Source organism: Amblyraja radiata, chromosome 9 (assembly GCF_010909765.2).
Source record: "Amblyraja radiata isolate CabotCenter1 chromosome 9, sAmbRad1.1.pri, whole genome shotgun sequence".
Lineage (NCBI taxonomy): Eukaryota > Metazoa > Chordata > Chondrichthyes > Rajiformes > Rajidae > Amblyraja > Amblyraja radiata.
The window spans coordinates 25,591,448-25,608,558 of record NC_045964.1 but is presented as its reverse complement, the minus strand read 5'-3'; the positions used below and the strand labels follow the sequence as shown (position 1 = coordinate 25,608,558).

At 42.9% G+C, this 17,111-nt stretch overlaps 1 protein-coding gene across 1 annotated transcript; it reads left to right on the top strand.

The window, feature by feature from the left end:
- The first annotated feature begins 816 nt into the window (after positions 1–816).
- Positions 817–16,975, top strand: thbs1 (thrombospondin 1). Its single transcript, XM_033026922.1, has 22 exons — positions 817–1,019; positions 1,127–1,214; positions 1,376–1,926; positions 2,301–2,376; positions 2,972–3,165; positions 3,264–3,392; positions 4,580–4,673; positions 5,302–5,478; positions 6,255–6,431; positions 6,558–6,731; positions 6,876–7,003; positions 7,091–7,243; positions 8,012–8,230; positions 9,119–9,226; positions 9,762–9,921; positions 10,480–10,598; positions 11,003–11,237; positions 11,385–11,612; positions 12,659–12,930; positions 13,879–13,976; positions 14,517–14,656; positions 14,944–16,975. Exons 2-22 carry the CDS (start codon positions 1,148–1,150, stop codon positions 14,949–14,951), a joined length of 3,507 nt encoding a protein of 1,168 aa, XP_032882813.1. The 5' UTR covers positions 817–1,019; positions 1,127–1,147; the 3' UTR covers positions 14,952–16,975.
- The last annotated feature ends 136 nt before the right edge of the window (positions 16,976–17,111 follow it).

Sequence of the window (17,111 nt, the reverse complement as noted above, 5' to 3'; positions counted from 1 at the left end):
TGAGTTTCTCCAGCATTTTTGTGTACCTATAAAGTAAAGTTGTTCTGTGATTACGAAATGCATTAAATACTCTCATTTCTTTGTCTCGCATTGAATTTTTTTTTTTAAAACGTCAAATACAAAGTCCTGTCTGCTCGACGTATGTATCAGGTAGGAACAAAGACAACGTGTAGTGCGAGGCTGGTGAAGTAGGTTTGGCTCTCGGCGTGAAACGCTCCCACTGTCTGACTCGGAGGTGAGTCACTTCACCTCGGGTCAGGCACCCGGGCTCAGCTTTAAATCAGGAGCCGCACTTCCCCCTGCTGGATGCTTACACACGCTGGATGAAACCGCCAATTCCAAGTTTTTGAATTATTCAACACATTCATAATTTACTTGAAAAACACACAAACTCACTGATACATTAAAACTTTTCACAACATTGATGTGTGTTCGATGTGTTCGATGATCGAAGACTTAAATAATTTTAAAGCACGATTTTAGTATTGAAATTAAACGTGTGTGATTGTGTGTGTGTGTGTGTGTGTGTGTGCGCGGCTGCTGAAGATGAGAGTCTGGGTTAAGGTGAAAATATGGATCAATTGAGCAAGGGCAGAGGCTGGCTCGAATCTTTGGGTAATATTATTTGAGTATTTTGGCTCGGGTCCACTGGAATCCGCCTAATTGCTTTCCTCGGCGCGGTCTGCCTGCCTTTGGAACTGTATCTCTCTTGTTGTGAGGTAACTGAACAAACACAAGCTCGCTTCCTCCCAGGCTGCTGGTGATTGGCAGATGCTGTATGCAAGGAATGTGAGAGGGTATTTAAGGGAACCGCACTCGGGCTCCACGGTAGTAGCGAACTCCAGCATCCTCAGCTTCAAGTGGCAAGCACCGCTTCAAGTGCCCGATCAGTCAGACTACCTACCCGCTCTGCACTAGGAACTCGCTACATTTCGGATTTGCGACTGGCACCTCTTACTTTCCGCGGAATATTTTACAGTGATTACCTTTCAATCCATCCGGAGATTACAGGGGTACTGGTTAGTAAACGTTAAACTTTAATAACACGCCAGTTTAAAGTTTAAACCTGATTTCATTGTTTGGAAACTATAAACGGCTAAACCAAACCCCCTTCTTTTTATGCTAGGTAGCGGGACCCTCTTCTAAAATGAAGCTTCCACAAGTACTCTTCCTGTTGTTAATGATCGCTGTCTGCTCCACAAAAAAGATTCAGGGTGAGTTGGGGTGCGTTTTCTACACTGGTTGGGACGGGTAAGCGGGCGATTATGTCTTCTGGGTTCCACTGCCCACCTGAAGAATTTAAGATTGAATTTGTCCCCTTCTCCCTCTCCCTCTCCCTCTCCCTCGCCCCGCCAACTCTTTTCTCCCTCCACAGACACGGGAGCGGATGGCGTGTTCGACCTGTTCGATGTCACCGGGCTCACTCGCAAACACGTTGGGGTGCACATGGTCAGGGGTCCTGAGTCCAACAGCCCAGCTTATAGGATCGTCAACGCCGACATCATCGGGCCGGCCTCGGACACCAGCTTCAGGGACCTGGTCGACCACATCCAGCATGAGAAGGGATTCATCTTCCTCGCCACCCTGCGCCAGATGAAGAAGACGCGCGGTACCTTGGTGGCCATCGACAGCGTGGACGGCACCCGGATCTTCGAGATCCTTTCCAATGGGAAAGCCAACACCCTGGATCTCACCATCACCATCGAGGGCAAGCAGAGCATGGTGTCCATCACCGATGCCCACCTCGCCAATGCCCGCTGGAAGAACCTGACCCTGTTCATTCAGGAGGACGTGGCCACACTCTACGTGGGTTGTGATAAGATCAACCAGGTGGAACTGGAAGAAACCATCCACAAAGTGCTGAAGTACGGCGACTACAAGCTGAGGCTTGCCAAAGGAGGGAAGGGTCTCGGGAATAACTTCCAGGTATGTACGAGGTGGGGTGGCAACTGAGCTGGTTGCGGACGGACGGACGGACGGACGGTCAGTGGGTGGCGGGGAGCGGGGGATAGCGGGGCGGACAAAGACCAGTGAGAGGGAGGTGGGCAACGAGCGGCGCTCACGTTGTGTAGATAGATTGAACACGGTAGAAAGGTGGATGAACATTTGCTTGCAGTGCGCTGAAGCGGCTTGAAAAAGTTGACTTCAGTCAACTAAGAAAGTCCTCTCTTCGTCGATGAGAGCTAACTAACTGCACATAATGCTGGTGAGGGTTCTCAAGTTGGGCTTGCATGCATTCAGTCAGAGGGTGAGTTTTAAAGCCGCTCGCTCCAACGATGTCTGTTCCTTCTTTGACACAGGGAGTCCTGCAGAACGTCCGTTTTGTGTTCGGGACTACCACGGAAAGCATCCTGATGAACAAGGGCTGTTACAGTTGTAAGTATTTGACACGAACCAGTCGACCTCTTCCATGCGCGCCGTTCGCCTAATTGTTTGCAGTGTTGCCGCCACACTTTGATCTGCAGTCCGTGAGCCGCCTTGTACATTGCCCAAACTGGCTGTTGTTAGATCAAAGGCCAGTATATGGAGCTTGATCAAACTCTATATTCAGGAGACGCAAGAATCCGCAGATGCTGGAGACTTGAACAGAACCACAAAGTGCTGGAGTAAATCCGCGTCTGTGGAGGGTTGGGACTCTTCTTGACACTGATAGTTGTAGGGAGGAGAGAAAGCTGGAAACGACGCTAGGGGGACAATTGCGAGACGAGTCGTGCATTCCACCAGTGAATCCGAGCCTGGGCTTGTGGTAGTTAATAAATGCTGGAGTCCAGGGTCATCCTGTGAGAAGTGTGAGTGTGTGAATCTGATATATGGACCCGACACCAGGTTTTCCGTTGAGACCTACAAAAAAAAGACATTGCGTTGGCTTTGCTGAAGTGTTTGACTTTGGTTTCCACCGTGTTTTACCTTTACTGAATTGGCTTAGCCATTTGACATTGTATTTGACATTGCCTTCGATCTTCTCTTCCAGCCACACGCGGAATAGTGTCTTTACCAAATGGGGGCTCCGAAAGGCCAGCGATCCGGACCAACTTTTATGGGCACAAACCCAAGGATCTCCAGACGATCTGCGGCATCTCCTGCGAGGAGCTATCCAACATGTTCACTGAACTTCAAGCTCTTCGGACCATGGTCACACAGTTGGTAAACAACGTCCAAAAACTGGTAAGAAAAGTAAAATTATTCGGCGTTTTTTTGTGGGAGGGGAGTTGCCCTTTAAGTCTGCAGGTATTTATAATTAACTCCATTTGCTCCGCCTTCAGACTGCAGAGAATGAAGTGATTGCGAAAACCATTGGGATCAGACCTATTGGAGCGTGTGTTCACAATGGCATGACCTACAAGGACAAGGATCAGTGGAAGGTGGACAACTGCACTGACTGCACCTGCCAGGTAAAAGCATGCAATCGCAGACGCCAGTCTCAATGTCACCGCCTTTAATTTTCTAAATGAAAGTCCCCAAAAAGTTTGTGAGTAAAAAGACTGAAGCAACCATTTAAACCAAAATGGTATTGCTTGAAGAAAAATGAAGTAATTCAGAGATGACTTTAGACTTTAGAGATATAGCATAGGAACAGGTCGAGACCACACCGACCAGCTGATCACCCAGTACACTAGCCCTATCCTACACACACTAGGGACAAAGTACAAAGGCCAATTAGCCTACAAACCTGTATATTTTTGGAGTGTGGGAGGAAACCAGAGCATCCGGAGAAAGCCCAACGCGGCACAGGAAGAACGTACAAACTTGTACAGACAGCACTGGTAGACAGGATCGAACCCGGGTCTCTGGCGCTGTAAGGCAGCAATTTTACCGCTGCGCCACCGTGCCGCCCTTAGCTCTGTGCGGCCCTTAGCCATGCTGCTTATGCTCCCAGATGAAAATCTACAGGTTTAGCAGGAGCCAGCTATTCATGAGAAGCAGCTCCAGCCATAATGTACCATGAGAAGTTCTTAAAAAATAAATACCCATAGTGTTGGCTACGTGGATTGTTTGTAAGTATGAAATGGTTTATTAGTCTTTGTGTTCTGCAGCATTGGAGTGTGTGCAGGGAAACTCCATCTCTGTCAATTCCCTGGAGGACTGGGGAGGGGGGGGGGGGGGGGGGGGGGTGGCAGTGCCAAATGTCAGCATTTTTATATTAGCTTGGAACTAAATAAAAACTCCAGCTCTCCCAAAAGAAGTTGACGTTCTCATTTCTACGGGAGCAGCTTTAACAGTTTTGTTCCAGTAGGCTTCCAAATAATGATGTTAATCACCAAGAGTATGTCAGATGGACACATCAAGCGCACTATTTCCAAAACACTCAATAGTAAGTTGTGTGCTTGCTGGCGCCCAATATACAGAAAGACTTCCATGCAGTTCCTGTAGTCACCCCGCATTCCCTTTCTGTCACATGACATCACTCCGTCTCCAGCACGCTCCAACTGAAGGCCAAAGCAACTCGTAATGCACACTTGGGAAATAAAAACACACATTTTAACCAGCTGGTATTGTATTTGCTCAGTCAGACACTTGTTCACAAACATTTGTTGTCCCTGACGTTGCTTGCTAACCTTATGTCTTTTCTTCTTTTCAGTCCTCCGTCACATTTTGCCAAAGGATCTCCTGCCCCACCGTATCCTGTTCCGACGCGGTGGTCCCAGATGGGGAATGCTGTGCCCGATGCCCATGTACGTGATATTAACCTGAGTTATTATATGAAATCATAAGCTAGGTATGAGTACAGGAGGTTAGAGCTGGTGGGAGACAACATTAAAAGTGATCGACATTAGCTGAATTCCATTTTGAATGAATGAATATAGACACAAAATGCTGGAGTAGCTCAGCGGGACAGACAGCATCTCTGGATAGAAGGAATGGGTGACATTTCGGGTCTTAACCCTTCAATTAATGATACTTTATTGCCACATGTACCTGAGTACAGTTGCCCATGCTGCAATATGTTCATAAATCATAAGAGGAATAGTAGGCCATTCAGCCCATCGAGTCTACCCCGCCTTTCAATCATGGCTGATCTATCCTTCCCTCTCAACACCATTTAGAGGGTTTAGTTTATTGTAGGTACTGGAGGTACAGTGAAAGCATTTTATGTATGGGTGATTGTTGGTCTGCACGGACTCAATGGGCCGAAGGGCCTGTTTCCATGCTGTTTCTCTAAACCAAACACAAGGTGCCAGAGGTTCAGGAAAATAATTTAGCAGACTTTATTACATAGTTTATACACTGGTTGATGATATTCCAGATGATATACCTTTCATTTTTTGAGACTGCATTTAACATACGCTTAACTTCCGACAGCATTTCCCAATGAATCCGAGGCTGGCTGGTCTCCGTGGTCTGAATGGACTCATTGTTCCGTCACCTGTGGGATTGGAACACAGCAGCGAGGCCGGTCCTGTGACCGGATTAACAACGACTGTCATGGGACCTCTGTTCAGACCCGCAGTTGCCATTTGGAAGAATGTGACAAGAGATGTAAGTTTTCTTTCCAAACTCCCACCCCTCCTCTCCACCACAGTCTTGCTTGCAATGTGTCAAGGCAATACGATGTCAGGGGTGAACGTTAGACGTAAACACACTTGCTCTTGCAGGTGCATGGTTATGTTTCTTCCCTCTTGCACAGAGCACAGACCTCGGCTAACGAAACTGAGCAAGCTTGGGAAATGTTTCTTTACAAAGCAAACTGAATATGCTCTGGCCAAGTTTTACTGTGCAAAATGTCAGCTGACAGTCTCACAGAGAAATGGAGTAAGAATGATCAATATAGCCAAAAATAGTGCTCTATAAAATGGGTATCAAAGTATTACTATAATGACACGCATCTTAACTTGTACTTCTATAGAATGCTGGTTTAATTCTTAAATATAGTTCACTTCCTACTGAACCTAAGGGCGGCCCAAGTGGCACAGCGGCAGATTTTCCGCCTCACAGTGCCAGAGACCTAGGTTCGATCCTGGCCTCCGATGCTGTCTGTGTGGAGTTTGCACGTGGGTTTTCTCGGGGTGCTCCAGTTTCCTCCCACATCCCAAAGATGTGCAGATTTGTAGGTTAATCGGCCTCTGCAAATTGCCCCTAGTGTGTAGGAAAGAACTAGTGAAAGGCTAATCGATGGTCAGCGTGGAGTCGGTGAGCCGAAGGGCCTGTTTCCATGCTGTATCTCTAAACTAAACTATATCTCTATAACTAAACTGAGATAGTGAGCGGCACACTGATCTAACAATGATGTTGATATTTTATCTCTTCTGTTCCAGTCAAGCAAGATGGTGGTTGGAGTTATTGGTCACCTTGGTCTTCTTGCTCAGTGAGCTGTGGTACTGGAGTGATCACTCGAATCCGCCTGTGTAACTCGCCAATGCCACAAATGGGCGGCAATGAATGTGTGGGGAAGAAGAGAGAAACCGAAAAATGTGAACAGGTCCAATGCCCAAGTGAGTATTTGCTCAGGGTGCACGGTCTTGCACTTGTGTAATTATTGATCAAACCTCGTACGTGCCAAGAAGTTGAACACAATCTTGAAAACATGTAACCGTGCAAACATTCCTTTTGTTCTGTAGTTGATGGAAGGTGGGGTGTCTGGTCACCTTGGAACACCTGTACCGTTACCTGTGGAGGAGGAATACAGAAGCGCACACGTCTTTGTGACAGTCCGGCACCCAAGCATGGAGGCAAGAAATGTGTGGCTCAACCTCGAGAAACACAGCTTTGCAATAAGCTAGAGTGCCCAATTGGTAAGCTTGCAAATTGGTCCACAGTTCAAAAACATTAATAAAGTAGTGGTCTTTACTTTATTCCAACTAAGTGTCTTTACTGTATTTTTACACACCTGTCAACAAAGAGTCAATGGTTCATGTGCAAATCCACCTATATTACAGACGGATGTCTATCCAGTCCATGCTTTGCTCAAAGCAAATGTACCAGCTTCCCTGATGGCTCCTGGAAGTGTGGACCATGTCCCTCTGGTTATAAAGGAGATGGTATTCACTGCAAGGACATTAATGAAGTAAGTATTTACTAGATTTCAGTCGTACCTGTACATTTTATGCATTCAGAATTCTTAGCGGGATATTAATTTTTGAATCTCTTGCAGTGTGTGGAGGTACCTGATACCTGCTTTCAGGTCAATGGAGAGCACAGATGTGAAAACACAGTCCCAGGATACAACTGCTTGCAATGCCCCGCACGGTACACTGGCAATCAACCATTTGGCAGGGGCATCGAGGAGGCTACAAATAACAAGCAGGTGAGGTTAAAATTAAAATGTAATGGTGTTTAATCAGGGCAACTTCTTTAGTTTTCAAGAAATGTCCATGCATCCATACAATATAAATTATCTGTAAGACAAGATATAACCAGAATTTGGGCCCCATATCTGAGGAAGAATGTGCTGGCTTAGCAGAGGGTCCAGAGGAGGTTTGCGAGAATGTTCCCAGGGATGATTGGGTTAAAATGATGAACGTTTGATGGTACTGGGCCTGTACTTACGGGAGGAAGAAGAGGGACCTCATTGAAACTTACCGAATAGTGAAAGGCCTAGATAGAGTGGATGTGGAGAGGATGTTTCCACTAGTGGGAGAGTCTAGGGCCAGAGGCCATAGCCTCAGAATAAAACAACATACCTTTAGAAAGGAGACGAAGGGGAATGTATTTAGTCAGACGATGGTGAATCTGTGGAATTCATTGCCACAGAAGGCTGTGGAGGCCAATGGATATTTTTAAGGTGAGGATTGACAGGTTCTTGATTAGACACAAAATGCTGGAGTAACTCAGCGGGTCAGGCAGCATCTCTGGAGAGAAGGAATCGGTGAGGTATGGGTGTCAGGGGTTATAGGGAGAAGGCAGAAGAATGGGGTTGAGAAAGAAAGCTAGGTCAGCCATGATTGAACGGCAGAGTAGACTTGTTGGGCAGAATGGCCTAATCCTGCTCCTACAACATGAAGTATTGCAAAGGAAAGGTGTGATTTATGTGAGCAGCAAGTGATCAGACAATATGCGTTTTTTATGTACAAAGGTCTGTGAGCCACGAAACCCCTGCAAAGACAAGACAAACAACTGCAATAAACATGCCAAGTGTATTTACCTGGGTGTCTTCAGTGAGCAGATGTTCCGCTGTGAATGTAAGCCTGGTTTTGCTGGCAACGGCATTATCTGTGGAGAAGATACTGATCTGGACGGCTGGCCAAATAAAGATCTCACTTGTGTTGCCAATGCAACTTATCACTGCAAAAAGGTAAACTCATTAACCTGTCTCCTTAGATCTGACATTGTGCTTCAGTCCATATGTCATGTAACATAGTGTATAGCCTAGACTTTATCTTGCACTAAAAGTTATTCCCTTTATCCTGTAAATGTACACTGTGGATGGCTTGAATGTAATCATGTATAGTCTTTTCGCTAACTGGATAGTACGCTACAAAACAACTTTGGGATGGCAGGGTGGCATAGTGGTAGAGTTGTTGCCTTACAGCGCTAGAGACCTGGGTTCGATCCCGACTACGGGTGCTATCTGTACGGAGTTTGTACGTTTTTCCCCGCGTGGGTTTTCTCCGGGTACTCCGGTTTCCTCACACATTCCAAAGACGTACAGGTTTGTAGGTGAATTGGATTTGGTAAAGTTGTAAATTGTCCCTAGTGTGCAGGATAGTGTTTGTGTACGGGGATTGCTGGGCAGCATGAACTCAGTGGGCTGAAGGGCCTGTTTCTGCGCTGCATCTCTAAACTAAAGTTTACACCGTACCTTGGTTCACATGACAATAAACTAAACTAAAACATAGACTTTATACTTGGAGCAGAAAGCATATTGAAGTAACACAAATTTGAGGAATGAAAATTATGAAATTATCTCGCCAGTTAATGATGTAATGAATCTGTGTAATGACATGAAAAGGACAGGGTGTGGTTCATATATAAAACTTCTGTCAGTCTGTCGATTAGAATTAGTTATAATTGTCTGTTCTGCTTGGATGTTCAAACCCATAACATTCTTGTTAGGCAGCTGTTTTTTTTAAAAGGAATCAATCTGAAAACATTAATTCACCTCGCAGCATCTTTCTGAAATTAAATTGACAGATATTTTGTTATTTTGCACATCTGAAATGCCACACTTCTTGATTTGTAGGATAACTGCCCATTCCTCCCCAACTCTGGACAAGAAGACCACGATAAAGATGGAGTTGGAGATGCCTGTGATAAGGACGATGATAATGATCGCATTCCAGATGAGAATGTAAGTTTTGAATGAAAGATATTCTACACCACACCATTCTGTGAGGACAGACAATACTAAATGAAAACACACTTTGCCCTATGACATTAATTCCAAGGGGGTGGGGGGGGGGGGGAGGGGAATAATGCGCAGAATGAAAACAAGATTCACAGGGAGCTCTGTATTTTGAACACATAGCACAGAGTTGACAAAACTGTCTGGGCCTCATCTCGGGTACCTGCCAAACCCATTTGCAAAGTGCAATGTCATTTAAAAGGGTGGTTTTCCTCTGACTATAGGCTTTTGTATTTTCATAACCACATACGCACAGGCAGATTCTGTGAGACAGTAACAACTTCACAAGCAAACACTAGCTATTTAGGCAATGTGACACCTGTGTGTCCAAAAAATGCCTCGCTGGATTTCATTTCAATAATGGAGTGTTTGGAAGAACACTTTTCCAAATTGAATTGAAGTATTTTGTATTTGAGTGAGCATTGGGCTTTCCTTTTGTTTAAAATGTATATTTCAACCTGCTCATGAAACTGCTTTTCAGGACAACTGCCCATTCTTGTTTAACCCTCGCCAATATGATTATGATCGGGATAATGTTGGAGACCGCTGTGACAACTGCCCGTACGACCATAACCCTGACCAGACAGATACTGATGGAAATGGGGAAGGAGATGCCTGTGCCATTGATATTGATGGAGATGGTAAGAATGCTTGACCTGCAAGTTGAAGACCACAGTAATGCCTTAATATTAGTAATTAATCACCAAGGAGATCATATAGCCCAGCCTGTATACACTGGCTGTTCAATACAACCATCTAGTTGGTTCCATTCTTCCGCTTTTCCGGCACCACTCTTGCCAGGTTTTTTCTCAAGCATTTTTCCAATTCCATTTCCTAAGTAATCATTGAATTTGCATCCACCAAGCTATTAAACAGTGCACACAAGATCACAATCCAATTATTTCCCTCTCATTGTTGTGTTTGCCAATTACCTTGTGTAGTGGTTATCAACCTTTCTGTAAATTATGACTCTTTATCCTTATTCGTGCAACCTAAAGCGAACGAGAAATGTTGAAATGGCTCAGAATGTCTTTTTAGTGTTTGCTTTCCCCCAGAGAAGCAAACTAGTTTCATTAAGTCACTTCCTCGTAACCTTATCTGTTGTAAGGAAGACAATCTCAATTGAAGTTTGGTTTATAATAGCATAAACCAAGTGATAAAACATTTATCCTAATACTACAATATATTTTACTTTCCAGGCATTTTAAATGAGAAGGACAACTGTCCATATGTATATAATGTTGACCAGCGGGATACAGATTTAGATGGTGTTGGTGATCAGTGTGACAACTGCCCACTGGAACACAATCCAGATCAAGTAAGTTTTTAAAAATAATGCACACCAATGAATGCACTACTGTAATAGTAGAATATTTTGATAAAATATTATTTCAAAATTGCTCTAATGTTGTTTACTGCTTTAAGTAAAGCACAAATATCTTAAATGATAAAAGGGATATGGGCCAAATTTGGGCAGACAGGATTAATATAGTCGGGGTATCTTGGTCAGCATGGGGAAGTTGGGCCAAAGGGACTGTTTCCCTGCTGTATGTCTCTCATCCTGTTTTGCATTGCAAATATACATTTGGGTTGTGCTTGTGCAAGGACTGTTTCATCATCAGTGATATTTTTGGTGATGTCTATATTTAGTTATACAAAATGTTTATTCAATGACCAGAGCTCTCCAATGTGGACTAATATGGATCTGTTACCCAATTCCAGGCTGATTCCGACTCTGACCTTGTGGGTGACAAATGTGACAACAATCAGGATATCGATGAGGATGGTCACCAGAACAATCTGGACAACTGTCCCTACATTCCCAATGCCAACCAGGTCGACCACGATAAGGACGGCAAGGGTGATGCCTGCGATTTCGATGATGATAATGATGGTATTCCTGATGACCGGGATAACTGCAGATTGAAATTTAATCCCAACCAAACTGATTCTGATGGTAAGAGTAAACAGTACACGTTGATACAATGCTTATTTGCTTCATTCATTTTAAACTGGGTGAGAGAGAGAAATAAATAATGGAAACTAATGGGGGAAATACTTTTCAATGGATACTTTTACGAAAGATATCACTTCTTTTATTTAGGTGATGGTCGAGGTGATGCTTGTAAGGATGATTTTGATGGAGACAATATCCTGGATATCTATGACGTCTGTCCTGAAAACTTTGACATCACGGAGACTGACTTCCGCAAATTCCAAATGGTACCACTGGATCCAAAGGGAACGTCCCAAACTGACCCCAATTGGGTGGTCAGACATCAAGGCAAAGAGTTGGTGCAGACTGTTAACTGCGATCCTGGCATTGCTGTTGGTGAGTGTTGAGCTGAGCCAAACAGCATCAAATTAACTATGTTGCCAGAGTGGGTGGGAAAACAGGGATTCTTCATGCCAAAGGCACTCAAGCCAAATGCAGCTCTGGGTTTTATTTAAAATCTTTTAGCAAAACACAGATTACATTGAGGTAGGGGCGGCATGGTGGCGCAGCGGTAGAGTTGCTAGCTTATAGCACCAGTGAACTGGGTGCTGTCTGTACAGAGTTGTACGTTCTCCCCGTGACCTGCGTGGGCTTGCTCTGGGAGCTCCGGTTTCCTTGAACACTCCAAAGACACAGCTTTTGTAGGGAACTTGGCTTGGTAAAAAATTGTTAAATGCCCTTAGTGCCTGTAGGATAGTGTTAGTGTGCGGGGATTGCTGGTCAGCTCAGGTGGGCTGAAGGGCCTGTTTCCGCACTGTATCCCTAAATTAAACTAAACTAAACATGTATAGGGATGGCAATAAGCACACTCGAATTCTCGCCTCCTCCGAGTTGGGTTAAAGGAGAAAGGACAGAAGCCTCTGAGGAATTATCAGTAGCAGGCCGAAGGTATTTTTTTTCTATGGGCTGTCTGAAGTCACCAGCTACCTCGGACAGTGGATAGGGTACAGCTCACAGGACATCAGCTCCGCTCAGTTAATCTCAGACTTTAGATTGGCCGAAGGCATTTATTTGCATTTTTAAGACAACCTTTCTTTCTTGTCCAGTTGGCCAGACAGCTCTGCTATTTTGAGTCGTGCTTTAATATGGTCTGCATCTTCTTCTTTTTGCGTAGGGCGTGCACAGCCTAAAGTGTAGGTCAACTTGTTCTATTTGATTGTGCTTGAATATGGGTTAGGAGGGCCTTTGGTACCTCACGAGCATACCATCACATTTTCCCCCTCTGATACATTCAGATCAAAAAATCTCCAGATATGCTGCCTGAGCTGCTGAGTTACTACAGCACTTTGTGTCTATCTTTTCATATATACAACTTATAACATTCAAATTGGAGAGAATAATTAGATAAATATTTTACTTAAAATACCTTTTTTTATAACCAGGATATGATGAATTCAATGCTGTCGACTTCAGTGGCACTTTCTTCATCAATACTGAGCGGGATGATGACTACGCTGGGTTTGTTTTTGGATACCAGTCCAGTAGCCGCTTCTATGTGGTAATGTGGAAACAAATCACACAGACATACTGGATCGATTCACCAACCAAAGCTCAGGGCTACGCCGGACTCTCCATCAAAGTGGTGAACTCTACAACTGGCCCAGGAGAGCACTTGCGTAATGCACTCTGGCACACTGGCAATACAGCAGGACAGGTACAAGAACTTTGAATACATCGACCAATTAATATGACGCAAATATTTTGGAAACAAAATGTTATTTATGTCTCCCATCACGGGTACAATTTTTTGTGAGGCTACTGCAAAAATTAGGGTGGCACAGTGGTAGAGTCGCTGCCTTATAGCGCCAGACACCGGGGTTCTATCCTAACTACGGGTGCTGTCTGTACAGAGTTTGTATGTTTTCCCTGCGACTGCGTGGGTTTCCTCCCACATTCCAAAGACGTGCTGGTTTGTAGGTTAATTGGCTTCAGTAAATTGTTCTCAGTGTGTAGGATAGAACTTGTGGAAGGGTGATCGCTGGTCAGTGTGGGCCGAAGTGCCTGTATCCACGCTGCATCTCTGAACTAAAACTATACCAATTATCCTTCCAAGAGTTTTTGAATCTGAAATCTTTCATTCTTACTTTCCTTGTCAAGGATTAGAGCAGTAATTATAAAATTCAGAAATATATTTCTTCAGTTCTGTTGGGAATAGGAAGGTGCCCTTCAGCCCTTCAAGCCTGTTTTCCATTCATTTAAATCTGCCCTCATTTATTGGGAAAACAAAGAATGGCAAGGAATGGCAATCTAGTTTGCTCTCTCCCATTCTGGAGATGATGGTGTTAATGGCTGAATTATTGACTAATTATAGCAATTAGTCTTCATCAACTCTCAACGGAAACTCCAAAGATGAGGAGGATTGGGTACCTTAGTTTCAGTCTGTTTCCCAAGTATAACACCCCTGCCACTTGGATAACTTCAGTAATGTTCTTGATTTAAGCAGCATTAAATTAAAATATATTTAAATTTGCAAGTAGAAACCATCTATGCCTTGTTTAAAAGTTGCAATTACCCTTGGCATATAAAATTCCTCTTACACTGGCTGAATTGTGATGCTATTAGGAAGCAATTAAATAATGCATTTGCTTTTTTTCTTCCTTAGGTTCAAACTTTGTGGCATGATCCCAATAACATTGGCTGGAAGGACAAGGCAGCTTACAGATGGCAACTAACCCACAGACCAAAGACAGGATTCATCAGGTAATTACTTCACAACTGATATTTTCACATCCTACTGTACTATTGATCATGTTGCTTTAAATAAGCACATGGATGTACAAAAGGTATATGAATCACATGATGGCAGAGGAAATGGGTTTAACCTGGCATCATGATTGGCATAGATACCGTGGGCTGAAGTGTATGTTCCTGTGCTCTACTGTTCGATGTAAATAACTGGGATAACGTGAAGTTGAGTCACAAGAATAAATTAAGGATTAATAGACACAAAGTGCTGAAGTAACTCAGCAGGTCAGTCTGCATCTCTGGAGAAAAAGGATGGATGATGTTCCGGGTCGGGATCCTTCTTCAGTCTGACCCGAAACATCACTCATCCTTTTTCTCCAGAGATACTGCCTGATCCGCTGATTACTCCAGCACTTTGTGTCTATCTTCAGTATAACCCAGCATCTGCAGTTCCTTTCAACACAAATTAAGGATTGAATTAGTTTGGACAGTGGTAAACCCTGCAATAAGTTTTCCTGTACCAGATTAATGAATATGTTTTTGTTCATATTACAGAGTTGTAATGTATGAGGGGAAGAAAATCATGGCAGACTCTGGAGCAATCTATGACAAGACCTACGCTGGAGGACGATTGGGACTCTTTGTGTTTTCTCAAGAAATGGTTTACTTCTCTGATCTTAAATATGAGTGCAGAGGTAAGATTTATATTTGTATCAATGGAAAAACAGAACGGCCACGTTTGTTAACTAAAGCTTCAGGTTCTGTACATATGTACAAATATGCTTGTTCCTTGTTAACACCACATGGTTAAAGTTAACTAACAAAAGGTGCGAGTAAAAACTTAAATCCTACTTTTATGAATGGGTCATATTGGCAAAATTGTGCAAAAACTAAGGAACAATGCATATGTAATTGTCTTGGATTTAAAAAACAAGCTCCTTCTGGTTTAAATTTTGACTGACTTTGCATTTTTCCTCCACAGATTCCTAATGTTAACATTCCTTGATGTGGAAATGTTTAAAAGCTGGTGTTACACCTATCTATTTTCTTGGAACAAATCCTGGGGCCATTGTTTCCTTCTTCCTTGTTTTATTCATGGAAAGCACGTGACCTGCGTTAGCCGATACAACTCATTGGATGTTATCAACATCAAATACAAGAATTTCTGCAAGAAAATCATTCCCTAGATCACGACTGACTCTACTTAACTATTTTTCTGTTTTTGATCATTTCAAATTGCAATTACATGGAAACAAAAACCTCTTGCATCTGTCAAAAGTTTAACTCGACACGTCATTGACCATATCAGTCCTACTACATCTCATAGCTGGAGGTCCCCTGGAAGGAGATTGCATGCTGCTCATGAGACTATCTCTGCTGTGGACTAATATTAAAGAAAGAAATGAGGGCTGTTTTATGGTGAAAGGATAACTGAGGTTTAAATGAAAATAAAGAAGGATTTACAAAAGGGGTGGGAGAACCACTGTAGTTTTTTCTTTATGTGAAATTCATCTGGAAGAAACCATGGAGGAACTATTACCTTTTTTTGTATTGGACCTTTATTTGTTCCTTTTACTAAATGTATTTAGTGTAAATACTTCCAGAATTAGCTAGATGATTACACGCAACATGAGAATCTAATTCCATTGACCCCATCCCACCCCGAATCAGATCAACACAGGCCAGCTCTCCAGATACGTGCTGACCAGGCTGGAAAATGTATCTTCAGGTCTTGTTGCCAGGAAGAAGTATGGAAGATCAAACATAACTCTGGCTCCTTTAGGATAAGATTGCTGTCATCCTGCAACGTTTTGCTCTCAGTGAAGCTAGTCTGATGGCAAGTTGAGTTAGAAGAGCAGTCTGTGAGCGTTCTCTTCGATGCTGATACTGGCCACCATGGAGGGAGCTTCTGCTTCAAATACTATGGTTTAAAAAAAAAAAAAAGGCGCAAGTAGACAGTTGAGAGACGGCTCTTCTCTTTAACATTTGCCAAAGGGGCAAATCGTTGTGCCTGTAGATATTGATAAAGTCATAAATTATTTATTTTCTTATCCTGGGTGAAATAAGATTGAAGGACACTTTAAAAAGTAAATGCGCAGACTATCCATGAGAGTTTATCATAGTCTTTGTATGCATTCTAAGATTGTAAATACAGTGATTATTTATTAACATTGTTCTATATTAATGCTAGGTAGTTTAGGATTTTTTTCCCTTTGTTTAAACATTATCCCACTGCCCAGGTAAAAGGGCAGCCCATAGGTGGGAGACTCGAGAACGAGTCTGTAATTGTTGTCTTTTGTAGGCTTTTGGGCCTTGTGAGGCAGTTGTCTTTATTCAGCTCATGATAAAGTAGCCCTTTTAGAGCCTAGAACTTTATTTTTCTTCAACCATGTGGTAAACATGGGTCTATATGGTTTCCAAAAAGTGAAAAAGGTGAAACTTCTATGTACAAATATTACCTCATTGTTGTTTGATCGATAAGAACCTTTGGATCAAGCAGCGGAAAACCTTGCTCACGTATCTAAAGTCTCTTGAAGCTACTGTAGCATAAAAAAAGGCTGTGTACATAGTCAAAAATTTATTTTTACAAAAGAAAAAGGTATTGCCCCAGTAAAGAAAGACATGAAAAACAACCAGTGTTGTCAAACTGGCTGGTGTTCTTTTCCCCCAAAACTAATTGTATGTCATTCCTCTTTTTTAAGGAAAGTGTTTGTATAAATTATTGAGTTTTTCTGTTGCAACTTGTAACTTTAAGCAGGTAAACAAATCTCATTATTTTGTAGATACGCTATTTAAGTAATTTATCAGGAAATGCTACCTAGAGTTAGTGTTTCTGTCGGTATGAAATCTTTTGCACACGGAATTGAAGATGTTGCTTTTTTTACATATTGTTTTTATCAATAGGGGTTGCTTTTTGTTGTACATCTTTCTAACCATTTTGCATTTAAATCTGTTCAAATCAAACCGTGTTGTTTATAACAAACATGAAATGACAATAAAACATATAGAACCAACCTCTTGCTCATTGTGTCATGATTGATAATCTCATCAATACTGAAGATGTTTTATCCATTGGGTTGGTAAGCACAGGAACAAATCCTTCGGCCCACAATGTCTGTGCAAACATGATGCTCAGACCAACCGTACCTG

What these genes read in the sequence shown, in the direction of transcription:
- thbs1 (XM_033026922.1), top strand. Translation starts at nt 1,148, where the DNA reads ATGAAGCTTCCACAAGTACTCTTCCTGTTGTTAATGATCGCTGTCTGC. An exon ending in TGGAACACAATCCAGATCAA is followed by an intron (nt 10,599 to 11,002) that starts GTAAGTTTTTAA and finishes ACCCAATTCCAG; the next exon opens with GCTGATTCCGACTCTGACCT. An exon ending in CCAAAGACAGGATTCATCAG is followed by an intron (nt 13,977 to 14,516) that starts GTAATTACTTCA and finishes TTCATATTACAG; the next exon opens with AGTTGTAATGTATGAGGGGA.